The 24,326-nt window shown below is 34.6% G+C and overlaps 1 protein-coding gene across 6 annotated transcripts in view; it reads left to right on the forward strand.

Annotated features, from left to right (window-relative positions):
- PIR (pirin) overlaps positions 1-24,326 on the forward strand; it is an 81,573-nt gene that overhangs the window by 28,513 nt on the left and 28,734 nt on the right. For 4 of the 6 annotated variants that reach the window (XR_012487934.1, XM_074299946.1, XM_074299945.1 and 1 more), the window contains exons 4-5: positions 6,024-6,107; positions 7,528-7,734. Coding sequence is in view for 5 of the 6 variants with exons in the window: in XM_074299946.1 (XP_074156047.1) it covers positions 6,024-6,107; positions 7,528-7,734 (291 nt within the window). In the remaining variant the exon portion in view is untranslated. Of the gene's footprint in view, positions 1-4,407; positions 4,510-6,023; positions 6,108-7,527; positions 7,735-24,326 lie in introns of all 6 variants that reach the window. The other 2 variants (XM_074299941.1, XM_074299940.1) reach the window with 1 other exon arrangement.

A 24,326-nucleotide genomic window follows, 5' to 3' on the forward strand; every position in this document is an offset into this window, starting at 1 on the left:
GACTTTGGAGGCAGACAGCTCCTAAACCTGACATAGCAATGTTATACTGTGGTGATGGCACCAATTTTGTGCTCTTATTTTCAGTTCAAAGATTATCATAGTAGAGAAAGCAGAAGCAAACCAAAGATGGAGAATCTCTACCTTCTCCATTCCCATCAACTTGTCAGTGGCCTTATTCTTTCTTGACCTTCACCTTTTCCCTAATGCATGGTATCATGGAGACTTTTCCATCACTCCAGTCCTTCTACTTTCCCAAGATTATTTTTAACAATAGTATTTATAAATATTTGAAAAAATCTGCCTCTGATACTTAAGTTCACTTTTTCATTACCCTTCTTTTTCCATGTTTGAAAATGTAAATTAGTTTTATCACAGATTTCACAGCCATTTGTTTTCTGTTTCCAAGCACTGTGTGTGTGTATATGTGTGCATGCACACATATGTGAATGTAAACACATGAGCTGGCATTTTCTTTGTCTTGGAAGCTTTCTGATTTTGTATCTTTTTGTCTTATTCTATTAACATTAAAGGAATGATCATTTGGCTATCCTTCTTAGACTAAACACAATCATGGGCAGCTCAGGGCTTATCTGTTCTTTTGGAAGAAAAATAACAATCAATTCTGGTTAACAATTAATTAAAGAAAGAATATTGCAGTGAGGGTCTGAGAGTGACATTATGTTATCCCTTGACAGAGGAATTATTTCTATATGCAGACTACCACTAGCCTTGGAAAATTGATTTATTAATCATACCCTATCCTAGCCTGAGCCGAACACAATGGTTACCCCATTCAGGTGGGGTTTGAACAAGAAAAATTAAAATAATCTCATTATCAGCTATATTCTTCAAGAAACTGAACTTTTAAAAATCAGGACTTTAGAAAATGGGGAAAACTCTGAATCTCTCCAAATAATTAATTATTAATAATCATTTCTGTCAAGGTAAAGGCAGCAGTAGGAGATTGCTTTCAGAGTTTTAGGAACATTGAACTGTGGAATACCTTGAGCCTAGGAGTAAATCTGTTCTGGAGGGAACTAACCTATGAATGTAAATCAGGGAGGTGGGGTTGACTTGATGTTGCTATATTACTCTTTCCGTGATTCAAGTGGGGTTGACCTTACTCTTGCACATGCTACAACTCAAGTAAAATAAGGGAGGAAAACATAGAGAGAATGGTGATCCAGATAAACCATTGTATAAAGCCTTGGACAAAAACAGCTTTAATTATTGTTACAAATAGGCCCTGATAAATTTAGGAAGGTAATGTACCTCACATTCTTTATGTGCCATTATTTGAGGAACTCCTAATGAGAATTAAAAGGAAATTTCTGAGTCCCTAGATTATGCAATTAGGTTTTACTTCAAAGCATATGAAGAAAAGTGATGAATTTCAATTTGACACAAACTTCAGTCTTATGTGAATCTTTGACATAGTGCCCATGTGATAAAAGAGACATGAATGATTGACTGAAGTGTGCTAGAGTACTCTGTTTGAGAGCATTTGCAATACCCAATATTTCTCCTCACGGGTGATTTCCTCACATACCTCTTTAAGAAGTATCTTGATTATCATCTATCCAGGATGCTGTCCAGGGGATTCTTGCTTTGAATAGGGGGTTAGAATAATTAGTTGAAGGCTAAAGGTCTTTCTTACTTGACAGTTTTTTTTAGTTCTATGATTTTTTAAAAAATTTCCCATCATTTTTCTCTAGCATTTTTGTTGATATGACATATTATTTTGGTCCCCTTTTCTCTTTGTAAATTTATCAGTCACCAAAGTCCTTTACAAATGTCTAAGGACTTTCTCTTATGAGGTCCTTCCCACTTGGCCACTTGTGTCTTTAAAAAATGAAAAGAGAGAGAGAAAACTACCTTGGATTCTCCTTTTTGTCAGTCTTTTAATATTTTCAAATAAGAGAGCAAGTAAATGACTTTGTAGCATCAAGTCATTTAAAATTTTGACTAAGATAAAAATTTAAAAACAACTCTTGTATGCCCGTTTAAATCTTCTTCTTGTAGATTAAATGTCATCTTTCAGTACTTAAAAAGATTTATGATTTCTTCAGTTGGAGATTCTTTCCTCTAATTAGATTACATCCCGCCAGTGCATTATTAGATAGTCTTCATGAATTGCTATCATTTCTAATATTACAGTACATAATCATCCTATTTAAAATGTGCAGTGATCAAACAATATTTCCAAGACCATGTTCCTCTTTCAGTAAATTAGGAAATTCAGGTTGACTGTTGGTTAAGTCTAAAAACCATGAAGAGGCCAGATTAGTTCTACCTCTCCTATTTCCTATAGTGCAATTTGCTAAATCTTGGGGGAAGGGAACAACTTTAAAGAGTTTCTGTTTTAAGTAGGAAATCCTCTCTAAATTAATATGGGTTTTGGGATGTTTTGTCCCAATAAAGTCTTCCAGAATTAGAGAAATTGAACGGGAGCATCATCTTGAGTATTTGTAATAAACAATTGCATTTTTATCAATTGAAGTTTAAAGTATATGAATGGCCTAAGTATTATTTTAAATGACATTTTTGTCTTCATTTCACTAGTGACTTTCAATGTTCCTTTTTTTAAAAATTATTTTTAATTTGAATACAAAAAAGGCACACGAAAATAACATTTTCATGTATATAGCATAACCTAGAGGATTCAACATGAAAACATGAATTTCCATTTTACAGTTTACTTTTTAAAAAGAAAATATATAATAAATAATACTTATCATTTTCAAAAATACCCTGCTTTTTGTGTTTCTTTTAAAGTTTTTTATATGCAAAGCAATACTATACATACTTCTGTTTAGCAGTTCTTTTTCTGGACTAAAATAGTATCTTTCTTCATTGGTCCTTTATATTTGATTTGAGTATTAATGATACTCAAAATGAGTTAGTTTTTCAAAGTTGTTACTATGACACTGTTTCTGTTACTGGGTACAATGTTCTCTTGTGATGCTCATTTCACTTTCATTATTTCATATAAGTCTTTTCCTGTTTTTTCTAAAATGAATCAGCTCATCTTTTCTTATAGCACAGTAGTATTACATTGAAATCTTATGCCACAACTTGTTTTGCTGTTCCCTAATTGAAGGGCATGACCTCAATTTTGAGTTTTTTGCTACCACAAAGAGAGCTGCTATAAATATTTTAAACATGTTAATTCTTTTCTTTCCCCCCCAATCACCTTGGTAAAAAAAAATCTAGTGGTGGTATTGCTGGGTCAACATGTATACACAGTTTTATAAATTTTGGAGCATAATCCAGGTTGTTTTCCAAAATAGTTGGTTCAGTTCACAGTTTTACCTACAATGAATCAGTGTCCCAGTTTTTCTTCATCCCCTCCAACATTTGTTGTTTTCCTCTTTTAGTCAATCTGATAGGAGTAAGATAGATATCTCAAAATTATTTTAATTAGCATTTCTCTAATCAAGTGATTTAAAGCATTTATTAAATATAACTATATATAGTTTTGATTTCTTTATAGCAAAACTGCCTGTTCACATGCTTTAACCATTTGTCAATTAGGGAGTGACTTGTATATATATATATATATATATATATATATATATATATATATATATATATATATATATATATCTTTATAAATTTAAGAAATACTTAGTGATTTACTTTTAAATTATTTTCATAGTTTTGACATCCATTTGATAGAGAAATTTATATGACTAAAGCTCATGTCACCTTTCTCTGACTCAGTTTCCTGAATTGTAAAATAGACATGACAATAGTACCTAACTCACAGGGTTGTTGATCATATCTGTAAAGTATTTACCACAGTATCTGGCACATAATAGGTACTATATAAATGCTACCGTTCATTACCTTCATGACACCTTTCTTTTTATTCCCTGAGGCTAGGGTTAAGTGACTTGCCCAGGGTCACACAGCTAGGAAGTGTTAAGTGTCTGAGATCAGATTTGAACTCCAGTCCTCCTGAATTCAGGGCTGGAGCTCTATCCACTGCGCCACCTTAGCTGCCCCTCATCACACCTTTCTAATAATCAAGTTATTTTTATTTAAATGTCAAATAAGATTGTAATGTGCATTTTGTCACATTCTGTTAAACCTAAAAGATGAATTCTAGAGGATCCCCATATCTTTTTCTTTCCACTCACACAGGCTCTCATTACCTCTCTCTTTGATCCTCCTAATATGTTTCCTGGTTCCCAGGTTGTCCCTGCTTTTGTTCACCATTCACATAACCATTTAGATATTTTGTTATTATTATACCTATCAATGCTGCTTTAAGTTGTTTTTTTTTTTCTGTATGTGGGAAATCTGGGCTGCTTTTTATGACTTATCACACTATCATATTAATTAGATATGTGATAATTGTAATAACTCATTTTTTTCTTGTTTTCATTTTTCCATTGTTCCAAGTTGGCAGAATTGGTCCTTGAGGGAAAAACATCTCATTTTAAAATTTCAAGTGATGTTTGTTTGGAGCCTGCAAATTCTACCATGCAGCTGAACTATGAATGGGTAAACAGAATTTTTATGTGAAAATTCTGAGAAAAACAAGGCTGAAAACACTGGCTTAAAAATTGTTTTCGGAAAGCTACAGTGAGACATATTGACCCCACATTCTAAACTTTAGCACAAGTTTTCATTATGACTGTGTCTTGAAGCTGCTTGTGGTTTTAAATCAGATGTACTTTACAACAATCTTTCAAACCTGTTTAGGCTGATGGATACTTTTTTATGTCCTCACAGATGAATTTTGTAAACTGGCACAAAATGAACAAAGTGGATTTGTTCAACCTAATTATACTTGTATAAAGCAAACTTCCACTATTTTCAACTTTAAGGTCAAAGATTTAAGGGGGAGGGGGAGATATATTTTTTTAATTAATTTTTTTTAACTTTTTTTTTTTTTTTTTTTTTTTTTTTTTTTTTTTTACAACATTATCCCTTGTACTCCCTTCTGTTCCGAATTTTTCCCTCCTTCCCTTCACCCCCTCCCCTAGATGGCAGGCATTCCCATACATATTAAATATTTTATAGTATATCCTAGGTACAATATATATGTGCAGAACCGAATTTTGTTGTTGTTGTTGCAAAGGAAGAATTGTATTCGGAAGGTAAAAATAATCTGGGAAGAAAAACAAAACAAAACAAAATAAAACAAAACAATGCTCACACTTTATACTCATTTCCCAGTGTTACTTCTCTGGGTGTAGCTGATTTTGTCCATCATTGATCAATTGGATAGAGATATGGACCCTGGAGTTGTCCTTAGCTTCCTTCACCTGCCTTAGCAGCTTCTGAGCTTTCACACTCCTAGCAGTACTTTTGCAAGACCATGTATACTTTTATCTCCATCCTGTTACCTACTCTTGCTTCTGTATTTTATATATTTTTACCAAGACTTCATAGTCACTAGCAATGCTTTTTAATGTCTTTTTGGCAACATCATTTCTGTGCATGTGAGCCAGTAGAAGTAGGCAATTGCCATCTATTTCTAAATCTTGGAAAGCTTTTTTGTTATGTCTTGAATGCATGTTGTGATAAGGTTTGGGGTTGTTGTTGCTGTGGTTTTTGTTATTGTTCACTAAATAGGTCACCAAATGACTGTCTCCATAACCCTAAGCAGAGAGTAACTAGTACAACTGCTGTTTTCTTCTTCCTTTGACCATTCATTACTGGATGATCTCTTATCTGAAGGCTTCTGCAGCTCTGTTATGTTATTCTTTGAGGGATAAAAAGTTTTTTCTTATTTGCCTTGTTATGCCAGCTATCTATTTACCTTTACCTTTTCTGCTTTTGTTTTAGATTATATCCCCTAATTCTTCTAAAGTTTCCATTGATTGTCTTTAATTCTTTTTTTTTTTTTAATCTTTCTTTATCCTTGATCCTGTTTTTCTTCCTAATCATAGCTAATATCTGAATCTGGTGATTAGACTTAATAATGGTTAGCACATTACTTGAGTAGTCAGCCATAATCTATTTTGTTAGCTAACTCTACTTCTAAAAGCTTTTTTTTTTTCCTCTTAAAGGTGACTTATGTACTGGAAGGAGGCAGCACATCCCATGAGGATTTCTGTGGACATAGTGGTAAAATGGACCCTGGTGACTTGCAGGTATGGCAGAGTGGAAGCAATTATTGTCAGCTTAATGTTGAACTATTAATTTATCTCCAGGCTTAAGTGTTATACTCTTTTTTTATTTAGAATTTTTTCCCACAGTATATATGCATGAGTAATTTTTTTATAATATTATCCCTTGTATTCATTTTTCCAAATTATCCCCCCTCCCTCCACTCCCTCCCCCCGATGACAGGCAATCCCATACATTTTACATGTGTTACAATATAACCTAGATACAATATATGTGTGTAAATACCATTTTTTTGGTTGCACATTAAGTATTAGATTCCGAAGGTATAAGTAATCTGGGTAGATAGTGATATACTCTTAAAACATTTTTGGTGCTGATTAGGAAAATGTTAGATTTTAAAATCTCAATTACTGTGATATAGTATTTTTTCATAAGGTGTTTTCAGGAATTATTTTAATGATTTATTTAAATGACATAAATGCTTTAATACTTTTTTAATGCATGACATTTTAAAAAGAACCATCAAATACAATTGCTTTTCTCTTAATCACCATCCCTACTCTCATGTCCAAAGACAAGACATCACAGCTAGACTCTAGCAATTTCTCCTAGCAAGACAGTATTTATTCTGAAATCTCAAATATCACCTTATGCTATGTACAGATCAAGGGATGTAATACTCTAATTGTTCTATAGTAGTCAATATTGTGTTTGGTTCTGGCCGCAACATTTTAATAGAGGCAAGTTGGAGGACATACAAAAGAAAATAACCAAAATGGTAAAAAAAAAATCACAGGACCATAGATTCATAGATTTCAATCTGGAAGAAATCTTAGACACCATGTAATTCATTCCTTTCCCCTCATTTTACAGTTGAAGAAACTGAAGTACAAGCAAATTAAATGACTTTCCTAGGGTCACACAGTTAGCAAAGTGTTCTGACCTCTCCTAAATTGAGGTCCAACACTCTTTCCACTAAATTGTGGATGAGGTCATGAGAAATGGTTGAGGAGCTGGAAGAGACTTAAGGAGGATATTATTGTACAAATACTTGAAGCACATTCAGGTGAAAGACAGAAAGATCAGATTTATGTTGTTTTGTCACAGAAGGGAGAACCAATGTTCAAGTAGAAGGTGGATGAATATCTATCAATGATGTATACAGAATCTTGGTGTTATGGGGGAGGCTGGATTGACTTCTTAAAATCCCTTTCAGTCCAAAAATATACAAAATGATTCTGTCGCTTATATAATTCAATTCTTTGTGATTTTTGTCAATGTTATAGATAAGTTTTTCTCACTAAAGCAAAAGAAATGATTTAATTTTTAAAAAATGGATTAAAAACCCCTTACTTTTTTTTTCATTGTGTGATCAAGTACTATTCTTTGATATTGGGATATTTGGGTTTTGGGTTAATATTTCTTCTGAAATTTTGTTTATAGTGGATGACTGCTGGCCGTGGGATCCTGCATGCAGAAATGCCTTGCTCTGAGGAACCTGTTCATGGTCTACAACTCTGGGTCAATTTGAAGAGCTCAGAAAAGATGGTAGAGCCTCAATATCAAGGACTGAAAAGTAAAGACATCCCCAAACCCAGTAGGAATGGCGTGACAATATCTGTTATCTCAGGAGAAGCCCTAGGAGTCAAGGTAAAGTGTGCTTAGAGAATTTTGTAAATTTTGGATTTTCAAGGCTATATCTTATATCTGCCTATCCAATTTTATGAAAGTATGTCTAATTCAGTGGTGTCAAACTCAAATAGAAAATGATCTTTACATGTTGACTTAGAAAACCATAAATTAACATAATCTAGGTTACATTAATTTTTTTTATTTTATTAACCACTTCTTAATTACATCTTAATTAGGTTCAATCACTCTTGGGATTTTGATGCCTCTGGTCTAATTCCTATTATTATATTAACACTTGGAATATGAGTGACTTTATGAACCAGGGTTAATTGGAGTTTTCTAATATGCAGAATTGTTATTGTATCAATATGTACATTGACTACAAGTTCATAGTAAGGATTAAAAATTTTTAAAGCCTTAGAATATGACCTGGAATTCATATGGATTTAGTTAATTTTCTAGATTTGTGTTCCTCCATAATGGAAATTATTAATTAATCATAAGTTTATTAATAGTCATGATGATTATCAAAGAAAGATTAAATTATACTCAACTTTGTAAAGAAGGAAAATGAACCTATATATTTGGGGAAGATGTTTCACAGAAAGAGAGCATAGATGAGTCAGAAAATCCAATTAACCTGAGTACCCTGTTGCCAAGCAGTCAGATAGACAGAGAGATAAACAGATAACTAAAGCATAAATTGATGTGCCAGAGGTAAGAGCTGAGAATACAAATAAAAGCAAGCAAGACAGTCTCTGATCTCAAGACTGTTACATTCTAATAGGGAAGGATGAAAATGAATAGAGACCACTCATCCAGATTTATACCAAGAAATATTTTGGGAGCATGAGCCAGGGCAAGAAAAGACTGATGCTGGGACCTTCAGGGGTTGAACACAAGTTTCTGGTGATATAGAAAATGTCCAAAAGTAGACAATTTGGATTAATTTTTTTCTAAAGAATTTTTTTCTCTCTTTTTTTTTTAGTATTTTAAAAATATATATTATCTATAACATTTTTTTTCTGATAGCATTTCTATTAGTAGCCTGCAACTTTTTTTGTGTGTGTGATGAGGGAGGAATCAATGTGCTCAGTTTACTGTCATACTTTGAGAGAGGACAATGGGGTGAAAGGAGTATTGATAGGTTATGAGAGCAACAATTAAGGTTAGGGAAGATTATGGCAGTGAGATACTGACCTTGTTGTATCACACAACCATGATAATGACACAGATTAAAGAATATTGGCTTCATGGAGATTGCCAATATTTTAAGGTGTATTTCATTTTTTCTATGACAATGTGCCCTAGAGAGGGGAGTAGGAGTAGCAAAGTGGTAGCCCCAAATTCACTGTTGACTAGTTTAAGATGTCAGAGTTAGGTGGTTGGGATGCCCTTATTCCCTATTTGCTTTTCCTCTACATTTTCCCCGAAATATGGTTTGCCCACTCTGTGATATACAAATCTTTATTGTATCAATTACCACATTTAAATGAGATAAAAATGATATTTGTAAAACATTTAGCATAGTGCCTGGAATAGAATAAGTTCTTAATAAATGCTCGTTACTTTTCCCTTTCTCTTCCCAAGCCACTCCTGTGACCTTCTACTCTTGTCCTAGGGAATAAAAACATTCTTTAATTCAGTGAAAGATGCTGCAGAAAAATAGCTAGCCTAAACCACTACTATGCATATGGTGCCCTGACCTTTCTAGTTTTTTTTTTCTTTTTGGGATCTATTGCTTTAATCTAGAACAATTGCCTTTTTCAGCAGTGTCCTTTCTGAAAAAGAAAGGGAAGTCCATTTGAGACCAAGAGTTCCCAACTCTAATACCATTAGGATGAAATTAGTTATTAATTAAAAGTGCAAATTCATTCAACTTAATTTGTAAATAGAGCTAGTGATGATGTATCTTTATGATTTCCCATTTACTTTAGTTGGAATATGTGTATGTGTGTGTGTGTGTATGTACATGCTCCCTATGTCTAGCATCCCTTATTCTAGCCATGGAATTGGTCTATCTTCTCTTTCTGTTTAGCTATTCTTTGGTGATGGACTTTACTCCTGTTATTCTTCAGAGTTCCTTACTCATTATATGTTGCATTTTGCTGACACCTACCATATGCCCCACTGCTGCTTCCTATGGGATTCTCATTTTTATTTCTTTAGTAGCAGTAGTATTTCAGCTTTTAATGTCATCTGTTTTTTATTCTATTTTATTTTCATTTCCAAATTCTCTCTCTTCCATTGAGAAGACAAGAAAAACAAAGCCCACAATAAATAATGTAAAGTGAATAAAAACAAATTTCTGCATTAGTCATGTTGAAAGAAATAAAGGAAGAAAGGAAGAAAAGAGGGGGAAAGGGAGAGGTAGTGGGAGGGAAGGAGGAAGGAAGGAAGGAAGGAAGGAACAAAGGAAGGAAGGAAGGAAGGAAGGAAGGAAGGAAGGAAGGAAGGAAGGAAGGAAGGAAGGAAGGAAGGAAGATAAGAGTATATGAATGGAAATGGTGTGAGATAAGACTGGACAAGTAAGTTGGACATAAATTGTGGAAGGCCCTAAATGCCAAAATAAGGAACTTATATCTTGTATAAGCAAAGAAGAGTTAGGGACAATTTCTCAGTGGTAATATGAGCAAGGTAATACATTAGGAAGATTACATACAGCTAGAGAACTGTAAAGCAGAATGGAAGAAGGTACAAGAGGCAGAAAAGGAGATTATTAGATAGGAGATTCTTAGAATAATCCATGTGAGAAGTGAAAAGAGTTAATCTAGAGTTGAGAGGAGGGGATCGATAAGTATTTATTAAGCTCTTACTGTACTAAGTACTAGGGAAAGAAATATAAGCAGAAAGAATGATAGTCCCTATCCTCAAAAAACTTATATTCTAATGGGAGAAAATAGCATATGAAAGGAAAGGAGAAGGATACTCACATAAGGGGATATGATAGAGAATATTCAGAGAATCTAGGGATAGAGCAAAGAGCTTTCTGTGGCAAGTTTTTTTTTGTTTGTTTATTTGCTTGTTTTGTTGTGTTGTTTTTGTCTTTCATTCTCAAAGAGGACCATGACATCAGGGAAGTGATGCTATAAGATGCAAGTAAATTGGATTTTAGTGAGGGAGGCTATGCAAGGTCACCTGTTTCACTTTCCCCTCCAAATCCATCTGGGTCCAGTGGCAATGGCATGGAGTATATGGAGTACATCTTGAAGAGGAATGACTATATGACTAGTCTGAGTGTCTTCCTTACAAAAGAGATTCTGGGAGGAATCAGGCAATTAGAGAAAGATGCCATGGGGCAGAGGATATTTCCAGTGTGAAAAATCCAGGAATGGTGTGATCTTATAGAATAAAGAGATGTTTGTGGCAAGCTAGAAAAGACTAGAGAAGAGTCTGGAATAGAATCCAAAGTGGGATCAATGCAAGAAATATGATAGGGGAGCATTTAGGTAGTACAAAGGAGTCAGAAAGATTTGAGTTCAAATCTAGTTGCAGACACTTACTAGCTAGGACTGGACAAGTCACTTAACCCCTATTGCCTGAAGAAGAACGAGGAGGAGGAGGAAGAAGAGGAGGAGGAGGAGGAGGAGGAAGAGGAAGAGGAAGAGGAGGAGGAGGAGGAGGAGAGAAAGGGTTCTGATAATTTGATGGAATAAGGCAACTTATACAATGGAACTAAATTATAAAAGAAAGAAATGAACAAAGAAAAGAAGAAAGAGAAATATGGTAGAGATAGAATTGACAGGGACTTGGAAACTGATTTCATATGAGAGAGAAAAAGAGAAAAGAATTATCCACTTTAAGATGATGAACCTGGATCTTTGTGCCATGGATAGACTTTGGGGAGGTGAGGGATGAGAGCTGCACAGAATGGAATATGGCACTGGGTGAGAGCTATCACTGGGAAACTCCTAAATCAATGAAATCATAGAGCCATTTCTTATAGCTAATGAGAGGACCTTAGAATTAGAATTAGAATTCTATCCTAATCTCTGTGACCAGAAACCTTTTCCAAAATTCTTTTTAGAGTCACTCAGAGGCTGGTAATATAAACTACAGAAATATAGACATAAAAGGACAAATTTTAGTGATGCTGACATCATTATGGGATATATTTAGTTTGAAGAGTCAATAAAACATCTATATGGAAATAGCTACCAAACATTTGGGAAATTAGAACTGGATATCTGGGGAATGGTTGGGTCTTGATAATTTGATGGGTTATTTGCTTATTAAGGCAACTCCTTTTATGAAATTTCTCTTTTTGTAAGAAATTCTAAAATTTTAGAACATGGAGTTTTATCCCACTAGACATTAATCCTCTTCTCTCATTATAGTTATGAATCTGGTTGTTATATGAATATGAAATTCAGGAAGGGTATAAATCTTCTTTCCAATGAACTTGTTAAGAATAATTTCTTAAATTAAAGGGGAAGGGCAGAAGAGGGGAGCAAGCATTTGTTAAATACCTATTATGTATTTACACCATGCTAAGGGCTTTATAAATCACAACATTTGAGCTTCTCAATAATTTTGTGAAGTAAGTGCTATTATCCCTCCCATTTTACAGTTGAGGAAACTGAGGCAAGCAAATCTTGTCTATGGTTTCATGACCAGTAAGTGTCATAGGCCAGATTTTAAAGTCTTTTTGAATCTAAATATATTAAGGAAAACACATGATATTAGTGACACATATGCCCAATTATTTTCCTCTGCAAGTTTATGGTTTTATCTTGAACAAGAATAGGAAGTATTCTCCTGATAGTCGTGAATGTGAGTGTTGGTAGAGTTCTGACATAAGACTTTGGATACAGCAAACACTAGCTGTGGCTGCAAACATGTCAATGTGAAATAATGCTTGCATTACAGAAATGTTTCTTATCTTTAGAAGCTCTATTTTTGTTATTTCTTAGAGGAAAGCAGTGGTTTCTGAAGTGATTCAATGTCTCCATCTGAAATGGGGGATTATCAAGTCTTTGAAGTCTATGGTTTTACCCTTTATCTTTCTTCTCATTAGGCACCTTTGTGGATAGCAGATATAATATCCCTATCATCTCTGAGGAACCTAAAATATTTTAATCATTAAGAGTGCTAATCTTTTGTTTCCTTCTGATAGTATTCTTTCTCTTTTCCATTTTGTTAGACAAGTTAACAAACTTATTAGTTAACTAGTTAACAAATAAGCTAATACTTTTTTTTTTTACTGTTCCCAAATATGGTATGGACAGCATTTTTGCAAGGTGTTTTTGAAGAAAAGAGGTGAGGCTTGCCATTCTGGCACTTTCCCCTAGAAAGTTTACCCTATTTCAAAGGAGTTTCCATTAAATTCCATCTTTGAAGAATTTCCACTGAATTCCGTCTTTGAAGAGAACTGAAAAGTTAAGAGTCTAAGAGAATGAATGAAATTAATTCAGGTTTTGAGAGTTTGATACTCTTACAACATTTTAGTAAAACCTTTTGTAGTTTTAAGTCATGCTCTCTCACTAGTTCATTTGTTTTTGTTTTGTTTTGTTTTGTTTTTTTAGGTGCACTTAGCACTATGAAACAATTGCATCTCTCATAGGAAACCCTTTATGAAATGAGCATCATACTTGCTGATAAAATATACCATGAGCAAAAAATATCATATAAATGTTTCTTCAAATTCAATATTGCCTGGTTAATTATAATCTGATAGATCAGAGGATAGCATGCTGGAATGGAGGAAGGGAGACCTAAGCTTAAATCTGTCCTCAGACACTTACAGGCTATGGAACTCTGAACAAATCACTAACCCTATTTGTGTCTGTTTCCTCATCTGTAAAATGAGTAGGAGAAGGAAATGGCAACTCATTTCAGTATCTTTGCCAAGAAAAACTCAAATGAGTAACAAAAAGATGGAAATGATTGAACAACAACAATTAGATCTGGATGTACATGCCTTTTATAAAGCCCTGTTCTGAGTATAAAGAAATTAGGGTGAGGAAGAAATGTGCTAGCCCTCTTGGGATGCTGGGTGTTAACATAGCGCTGTAATGTGTTCCATTCCCCAGCCCCTAAATAACTATCTTGTTCTGAATTTCACACAAGGCAAGCTGATCCTCTGGACACTGCCCAACATGGACACTGAAAGTGAGATGATAATCACTGTCAATTTGCAGACCAGAATTTGTAAAACATTTCTTAATTAGAAGTGTTTAAAAAATGTGCCCATGTGGACATGACTCACTTTTTCAGTCTTGTTTATTTTAACTAGGAGCACAGAAGGGAAGCTAATATGGTAACTTCAAACAGCCTGTTTAAGAACTACATTATTCCTGGCATGCCTAGTTGACACTTCATTTAGAAGTAGGAATTTTCAAATAAACAGTCATGCAAGACCTAAGGAGCCAGGTTGTATAAAAAGTTGATTTTGCCTAAGGCAATCCACTCATCTCAGGAATGACATTCTCCTTGTACAAAAAAGAGAGTGTGCCAGATGTTTTTATGCCTTCAAGATGTAACTGCTGACCTGTTCACCTAGGAAGCATATTCCTGCAACACCAAACAGGGTTCCTTTTCCACAAGAACAGGATAAGAATTAGTGGAGTCTATATCTTGTAGGTATGCCTATAAGGCAAAAATCACATCCTGTGTCATTGAGGTTCTTGGCCTTAGTCATCATGAATGTAGAAAAAGGAAATTTGGAGTAAAAGCATAATCATAACAGTATATAAAGCAAATATCACTCTTGGTTAAGACATGATAGACTATTGGAATAGCAGTTGGTTCTTCTACACTATAAAAATTGTCTCTTTTTGTATACCTGTGTGTGTGTATATGTGTGTGTTTGTGGATAGATAGATCAAACTTCTGATTTATTGGGTATAAGAGAGTTCCTGGTGAAGAACTTCTTCCACCAGAATATTAGTTAACTATGCCTACCATTGCGATTTGTATACATGCACACATATATATGCACATATGTACACATAACACAGGCATTTAAAATGAGACACAAGCTTTTATATACATATATATGATTAAGTACGTGTGTGTGTGCGCGCGCACGCGCATGCTCATCAATTCTTGCTCTGGAGGGTAATAGGGATGAAAAACACTTCCCTTCCCTCCCACACATCCCTCTGGAGGAGTGGATGGAATTTATTTCCCCCCTCCCTCATTTGTCTCTGTCCACTGGGGTTTCTCAACATGTTTGACTTTCCCTGGAGATTTCTACCTTAACTCCCTTTTCCTTTTCTCTCCTGGGAGTGGAGTGTGAAAACCCAAAAGTTCCTAGGGTAAATGTCTACTAGGAAATAATGAAGCTCACTCATCAGATGTGAAGTCTGGGTTAGCACCCTGGATACCTTAGAATGAACCGCAGTCAGGATAAACAAAAGTCCTTGGTCTTTATTCTTGGTCTTTAGGGGGAGCAGTGAAGTGAATAGACATAAGCTCTCCACAACCTCCCTTCTCCTTGTCCACCGCAAATGGCTTGTTTTACTCCACCCCCTAATTCCTCCTACAATTATCTGTATATACCAAAAGATTGAATATTATCCGATAGGTAATTAGCCTTAAGGGCTCTGTTGTCTGATTCCAGTGCACCTATTCAGAGTTTCAGCCCTTTACAATCAGACTTTTAGTCAAGAGCAAAATTTATAGTTTAGATGGTTTTCTTCCTCTTAAAAATTAAAATTTTTGAAAAAACAAATTATAATAACAAAACCATAAAGATCTGAGCCCCCAGATAAGCTGCTGATTTTCCAGTCAAGGGGATGCTCTCCCTCCTATTTGAATCTAATCCAGACAATTACTTTTTTCTCCCCTTTGTTATAACAAACATCTTTTCAACAGATAATAATTCTGAACATAAACGTTATCTTAGATTTATGTAGAATCATAATTAAAAGACAAACCAACAGAAAACAAATGTAAAAGATCAAAGAAATACTTAATGGTAACCAATGCTGACTTCTTATAGGCAACAATAAAACAAAGAGGGGAGATGCAGGAGAGAAGTCAATCATCACTGATCCTGTGCCTTCTCCAAATAGACATGGTCCTGTGCTGGATCCTCTAAATAAGACAATTGACAAATCAGAGAAGAACCAGACCAGGGCTCTAGCAGCTACAAGACTGAGTCAAACTCCAAGAAAACAGTTTCCATGTATTCCTGCTGCAATGGCTAATTTTTTCTCTTCCTCATTTATTGCCTTCAATTCTTTCTCTCTCAATCTCTCAGAGATGTATAAAAGCTGCTACTGAGTAGAAGAATCTCCTTTCAATTCTGACTCTGATAGCTCTGCCTTTTTGGGAGAGGGGAAGAAATATAACTTTCAGGGTCATTAGTGACTTAGTCCCTTATACAAGGCAACAAATGTGAAAATATACACATTTGTAGATGGATATGTAAGTAGAGGTAGATGTTAGATAGATAGATAGATAGATAGATAGATAGATAGATAGATAGATAGATAGATAAAATGATGGATGATGTGCCTCTGGGAGAAGGACCCATTAGTAACAGCAATAACAGTGATAATTATAATAACAGCTAATCTTCAAGTAGCTAGAGTTTGCTAAATAAACTTATTTGAATCTCAAATCCAGTCTTTGAGTTCAGGCATTATTATTTTCAGTTCATAGGTGAAAACATTGATACTTAAGAATATGAATGATTTGTCCAAGGTGACACATTTAGATTGAATTAGAGCTTCTTGAAAGCAGGAGCTGTCTTGTGCCTCATTGCTTAGCACAGTGTAGATAGCACATAGTAGGTACTTTATAAAGATGTCTGATTGACTAATATGAACAGTTAATACATTTAAGAGGTTATTTAAACCTAAATTTCTCATGATTCTAAGTCTAACATTCTTTAGTATCATTCTGAGAACTTATCATTTTCCCTATTACATTGTTTTAGCCATTTGCATGGATTTGTGCCTCCTCTGTCAGCTTCATTTGAAGCATTCCACCAGTAACACCTTCATTATCATATTTTTTGGTCCATATTCTTTATACTCAGCCATTATAGGGCAACAAAACCAGTCTTTTCTTATTTTCTCTCACCTTCCTTGCTTTCCTTTCAGCCCTCCTCTCACTAGGCATTTCTCACTATATCTGCCTGTGGAGAACTATTTGGATTTGGTTTATGAATTTTCACAAAGTTAGATACAAATTTGAGGCTTTTGATTGTAGATGTATGTGTGCACATACAAATAAGTGACACACATACATACAATACGTGTAGAGGTTTATATATGTACATGTGTGTATACATACATACACAGGCACATACATATATGTATGTGTGTGTGACTAAATAGAAGATTTCAACTAGGATACCCTGTGAATATTATTCAGTGTTTTCCCTGGATAGCACAGACAAAGTCATGACTGAGAAATTGAATGGGGATAGGAAATGAGTAGAAGTCAAATTCAGGATTTTGAATCCACTGCCCTTTGATATTCAAGTTGGCTGTTGAAGACCAATGAAGTTGGAAATGGATTTTAGAAAAAAAAATTCCAGGGAGTAAAAATCAGAAAAAATAATTAAGAAAAATCATCCACAGTTTTAAGTTACTTTCATAGCACCATGTAACAGATAACATTTACTGATTAAGGTCTAAAGGGTTGGAATGATAATTAGGTGGTACAAATGGATTAACTGCTTTTATTCTTTTATCCTTGTCATAGTGGTCTATTGCAGCCAAACTCCATGACTTATTTATCTTGGTCCCTTTAGCCTTTTTCCTGTCACTTTCTATCCTCAATTTCATATCTTTTCTTTTCCTTGTGTTTTGTTTTGGCTTACATTCCTTCTTTTCTAAGAACAGCATATAATAATGAATAAATGTCTTGGACTTTGTTCTTTTCCAAGGTCTAAGACACTAAAGATGCTGATTAAATTGTATGATGTTAATAATTTTAAGTGCCTAAGTATTCCTTATTCATGGGGAACCAAAGCAGAGACAGACTAAATACTTTTTGGGGAAATCCTAGATAAATTTTTATAAACAATGGATGGTAACTCATAGGCTTTATTTATTCTCTCAAAATTTAAAACAATGACATATAAGGATCATTAAAACAACTGTAATGATTTAGCTTAATAAGAATATTAAGAGTAACATTATTTTATGGTTCTTTAATTGTTTCAGTCATGTTCAACTCTTTATAACTCCATTTAGTGGGTTTCCTTGGCAAAAATATTTGATTATTTTAAGGAATTTCGTTGCTATTATTGTTCATCCTTCATTATCACATAGAACCAATGACATAATAGGGTGATATCTTGACTTGTGGAAACTAAAGCAAGGAGGTTTAAGTGATTTGTCCAAGATCATATAGCTAGTAAATTTTGGAAGCCAGATTTGAATTCGGGAAGATGAGTTTTTCTGATTCCAAGTCCAATGTTCAATGCACTATGCCATCTAGCTGCTCAAGGGAATGTTATAATAGTTTTTAATTATTTGAAATTATATGGAAAATGGATTAGACTTGTTTTATTTGGTCCTAGAGGTCAGAATTTGGACCAATAGGTAGAAATTACAAGGAGGAATTTTAACCCAACATAATGAAACATTTTCCTCTTTTCATCTGTTTCCTGCTAGAAGAGGAGAATAGGACATTCCAGTAATTTATTGGCATTATTGGGTTTTTTAAATTGTTTATTGGGTAGGTTATTGGGTATATAATCTTTCCTGCTGTCTCTTATGTTGAATTGGGATTCTGTAATGCTAGAAAGGGGACAGCAACAGGTAAGATAAACACAGTCTCATCTTTTAAGACACTCCCCCAATTTGTTTTTTCTTTCTTTTAGAGTGATAAAAGTTTAAATTCTGGAATGAGGAGCATACTTTATTAAAGTGTTGTTCTCCCTCCTGAAAAAAAGAATCCTTTATTATATGCCAATAGGTATATAATAATCTCTCCTTTTAAGGGCCTCCTACCCCATCAACTGAAGAAGCCATTTCTATCTCCAATTCATTTTACAGAGGAAGAAACCGAGGCAAGCAAAATTAAATAATTTGTCCAACATCACATAGCTAATAAATTTCTAAGGCCAGATAATAGTTTATAGTGAGTGTATTTACATTTGGGTCAAGATAGTTGCCTATTAAGAGAAACATAGGAGGCACTACATAAATGCTTATTCTCTTCCTCCCTTAGTTATTTGGGCAATATCCCTTTCACCCATGTCAGTACCTAGACTAAGATGAGGGTCAGGCACTCTTACTAATTTTCACTCAGGTAGCTAACTACAATTGCCATAATTGCTCCCTGCCAGTTTGAGTCATTCAAATTTGATTGATTCCTGAAAAACTAGAGGAAGAAAGAGGATGTGCAATCCTTCTGGAACTGTTTTCAGTCAAGGAAGGAAAAATCTGATGTCTCTGCTAAATCACCATTTGGATTTATTTCCTAGCCCTTAAGGACATAAGGTTTTATCTTCTGATATGCTAAAAATATCTTCCTGGAAGGGTAATGGATCTTACTGATCATTTCTACTAAAGAATGAATACGTCTCTCAAATCATTTACTAGAAGCAGGTTTTTGTAGATGGAACTGTTTGGACTCTTACCTTAGAAGAGGGAGTGGTTCCATATATTGAGAGGGAAAATGAACTGAACAGAACTTTGCATGTCTCCCCCATGTAAGCTTCTTCAGTAAAGGACCCTATTTGTTTCTTTATGTATATATCCACATCATAGTACAGTGTTTGGCACATAGTAAGTATAACAACAATAAATGTTGTTGACTGGTCAAAACAATATTGGACATCTAAATTAGAGTGTAGTTTGTAGAGGACAATGTAGAGGATTTCATATATAAGAATAAACTGAGGAGCTTTTATTTTATTGTTAAGGCAACAGAGAGGTATTGAAGATTTTTGAGTAGGGGAGATGACACTTTCTGTGTCATTTGTGTTTTAGAAATATCAGTAAGTAGCTTCTGGATGATGCATTAGACAAAGGACAGCCTGAAAACACTGAGACTAATTAGGATACCATGGAATAATCCAAGTGAGAGATAATAAACTAGAATGGAGAAAAGTAGACTAATGCAAGAAATGTTGTGGAGGTAGAATTAAACAAAGAAGAGTCAAGGATCACTTTATTTATTTAGCAGAGTCAAGGATCATTTTAAAGTTCCAAACATGGATGAGTAGAAGGATTATGGTGCCACAAATAAAATTAGGATTATATAGTTTCTGGAGATATGATCATTAAACCTGTGGGAGTTGATGAAATCACCAAAGAAGAGAGCATAGAGAATGTTAGTTGTTTCAGCCATATCTGACTCATTATAAGTGGTTTGCTATTTCCATCTCCAATTCATTTTACAGAGGAGGAAACTGAGGCAAGCAAAGTTAAATAACCTGTCCAAGATCACATAGATAGTAAATTTCTAGGGTCAGATTTGAACTCAGTCTTCCTGAGTGTATGGTACATCTTCAGGCAAGGACATTGACTTAATGAATGAAATAATTAAATTAATTTTCACAATTAACTTTTCTTTGATTTAATTTGTAGGCTGTTAATACAGATTCATTTGTTTTATATTCTCTTACAGTTTCTCAATCCCTCTTATAACAATGATGAACATTTCTATAATGCTTTAAGGTTTACAATGTATTTTTGTAACTCATACAGTTCGTCTTCCTGCTCTACAGTTCAGTGAGGAATAATGACAATTGTTAATTATTGTTCAGTCATTTCTTCATGACTTCATTCGAGCTGTTTGTTTTTTGGCAAAGATGCTGGAGGGGGTTGCCATTTCCTTCTCCAGTTCATTTTACAAATGAGGAAACTGAGTCAAATAGGTTTAAGTGACTTGACCAAGGTCATAGAGCAAGTTGTTCAGTCATTTTCTTTGGTGTTTGACTCTTCGAGACTCCATTGGAGGTTTTCTTGGCAAAGATGCTGGAGTGGTTTGACATTCCTTTCTCCAGCTCATTTTTTAGGTAAACAGAGTAAGGGACTTTCTTAGGATCACACAGCTAGTGTGATCTGACTCTGAAAATGGTCTTGCTGACTTCAGGCCAGGCTCTTTCCACTCTATCACTCTCTGCTGCTCCATGAGGTGGACAGAACTATCATTGTTGTCATTTTACAGAATAGGAAACTGAGATGTGAAGAGCTATGGAAGGAAAGAAATAAACATTTTTAAGTACTTTCGTTGTGCTAGGCACCGTATGAAGTACTTTACAGATATTGTCTCATATGATCCCCATAATATTTATGATGTAAAATCTAATATCAAACCCATTTTACATAGAGGAAACAGGCAGCAAAGTTTAATAACTTGACAGATAACCTTATAAGTGTCTGAGGCTGAATTTGAACTCAGATCTTCTTAATGCTAATCCCGGCTCTCTATATACTGTACTTACCACCTACCTTCCCGATAGTCACATAGTTAGTAAGATGTGAATTACAGGTGACACTTGAATCCTTTTTTATGTCAATAAAGTCAGCCTTCTTTCCCCTTTGGCATTCTGCCTCTCATGTACTCTTCCCCTTCCTCCAATTCTTCTTCTACCAAAGAAAGTATAAAAATGGGGGTAATAAATGATAATTAGTTATTAAAGCAGCTCTATGTAAAATACATACTACACATATGGGTTAAACACAGCCTAGAATATCCCAGAGTTTCTGGTTGGCTTGAGAATGGTTTGATATTTCCAATTTTTTACATATTTTAATAGAAATGTAAGAAGTTTTTTTTTTCTGTCATTTTCTAGTGTTCTTCACATATTAAATCACTGTCACTTTGTCAAAAAAAATTGCGTTCCTTCTCTTTTTGTAACATTTCATGTATTTTTGAAACTGAAATAGAAGATGTGTCCTTCCCACACTACCTTTGGCACCAAGGATGAAAACTAATCTTTTCTCTTTCTTATCATATTTATGATAAGGTGTCAGTGATTCATGGTACATTAGAAAGGGGAAAGAACAATTTCAATCTATGGCAAGGGAATATTTGCAAATTTCACAAATGGTTGGAATGACCACTTAGAGAAATCTTGAAGTTGCTTTAAAATATCAAGGAAGCATCTAGAGTTGGGATATAATCACCTGTGTGGGAAAGGACTGCTTTACTTCAGTGCAATAGTTAAAGCACCAGCCCTGGAATCAGAAGGACCTGAGTTAAAATCCGGCCTCAGATATTTACTAGCTTTGTGACCCTGGGAAAGTTATTTAACTCTGTTTGCCTCATGTCCCTCATCTGTAAAATGAGTTGGAGAAGGAAGTGGCAAACTATTCTGGTGTCTTTGCTAAGAAAACCCAATAATAGGATTGCAGAGAATTGGACACAACTCAAACAATTCAGTAAAGTTGTTAAATTACTTAAACAACTTGTTAAACTACTTCATTTCCTCCAAATCTTGTGATCACTAAAATGAGCAGTGGTGTGTGAGAAATACTTCAAGATTTTCCAGTAAGGTCCTTGAGCAGAGCAGGAAGATATACTGGACAACTCTTCTTCCTCCTTCCTGCCTCCTAATAAAATAATTCAATCAAACTGTGGAAAGAGTTAAGATGAAGATGGTACTAGGGACTAGCTTAAAGGCCAGAGAGATAAGATTTTTAAGATTTGCTGATAAGTACAGGTTTTTAAACACAGGGACTTTGAGCTAAACTATCAGAAAGACGATCCCAGCCAATCTGAGGGGTTAGAATGATTTTTAAATAATAGTGCCTTCTGACCTTATTCAAATTTTAGGTCATCCTTGGATGCAGTCTCTGCCTTTTAGGGCCTTCACTTTAATTTTTTGAGGTTTTCAGAAAGGTAACTCCACATAGACTTTGTTGGAGTCATCCAAGAGATAAGTTAGAAAAACATATCCTGGTTATGGGTACTGAGGTCAAGGCATGAGATATTTCATATCATTTCATCTCATTTAGCCATACTCTTTTTGTAATTTACTCCTGTTTCTGTTGACTCTCGGAAGATGATGTAAAAACAGAATTATAAGGAGTATGCGCTAGGTCCTCATGGAACCAAAATTTAGAGGGTCCAAAAAATTGAGCACATATACTCTTTTGGCATGTAGAAATAACCAAATTAGGATCCCTATGTTAAAACTAACAAAAATAATGAATTAAGTTGCCAGAATCACTTTAGTAACTAATTTTCCTTCCTTTGAAATTGTACTGGTTTTGTTTATTTCTTATATGATTTACATATCATGAATGTGAAAACCATTTTATTTTGCTTGCCCCAGGCCCCTAAGGACAGATTCATAAGTCTACGTAAGCATGAGAGAGAGTACGTTAAGCCTAGACTATTGCTATTGACTTCTGGTTGGTCTTCTTATCTCAAGTCTCTCTCTATTCCAGTTCACTTTCTACTCAACTTGTGTTTCTAAAGCCTGAATTTGATTATATTACCTGACTTTCAGTACATTCCTTATCTTAGGATGAAATGCCTAGGACAGTAAACTGTCATTCTTAGTATCAAATAAAAAGTCCTGAGTGGACTTGCAAAGCACTTTATTTCCTGGGACCTTCCTCCCTTACTGGTCTTAATTTAATCTATAGCCTAGTGATGACAACTTCCTTTCTGTTCTAGACAAGACACTCAGTGGTCTGACTCCAGACATTTTCTCTAGTTTGTGTCCTATGCCTAACATTCTCTTCATCTCCATTTCTTGGCTTTTTTAGCTTCCTTAAAATTCCACCTTCTCCAAGAAAGCTTTTCCAGTCCCCCTCAATGCCTTCCCTCTGCTTATTATCTTCATTTCATTCTGTATAGATCTTGCTTATACATAGGTATTTGTATATTGTCTCCCCCATTATACTATGAGCTCCTTAAAAACAGGAACTGTTTTTCACCTTTCATTCTATCCCAAAACTTACCACAATGCCTGGTGCATATTAGGTGTAAAATAAATGCATATTATTGAACAAGAGAGAACTTGCACCAGCCTTGAATTAAAATCTGGTCTCAGATACTTAACACTTACTAGCTGTGTGACTCTGAGCAACTTACTTAACCCTAACCTCAGGGGAAAAAAAAGAATGTACTAAAAATAAAAAGACATAACATAATGTAAGTTGAGTAGAATTTCTTTTTATTGAGAAGATGCTGTGTGTTGTACATATCACTTTTAACTTATAAGGAGAATCAAAAGTTATGCAATATAATTTTCTGGTCTTTTTTTGTTGGATTACACCTTTGTTGACCCACATGGGAATAAAACCCATAATCTCAACATTTTTAGTGAATCAAACAAACTAGCTTCATATTTGTTGTGTTAAGCACAATGAATACTTTAATTCCTCCCTCTCCCCAAGGATCTAGGAACTTTTCAAACATTATTTCCAATATCTCATAAGACTTTAAGTTCTGGCATCTGATACCACAGTTATCTACCATAACTCACCAAGTGATGGATCACATCCTTTTTTAATGTGATGGTGGGTTATAAAAAGTATTAAAATCAGAATTGGCCTTAGAAACACTCCTGCAAAGACTTTTAAAAGTCTGTGGACCCTAATGTTGAAAGCAGTTATTATAACTTTGACATGTGAAACTGACTTTAAATCACTTTAATGACCAGGAAGAATAATTATTAATATAAAATCACAAACATTCAGAAGATTAAGAAGGCAGTTTTTATCCATGGAAAAGAGAAG

Source organism: Sminthopsis crassicaudata, chromosome 3 (genome assembly GCF_048593235.1).
Source record: "Sminthopsis crassicaudata isolate SCR6 chromosome 3, ASM4859323v1, whole genome shotgun sequence".
Taxonomy (NCBI): Eukaryota; Metazoa; Chordata; class Mammalia; order Dasyuromorphia; family Dasyuridae; genus Sminthopsis; species Sminthopsis crassicaudata.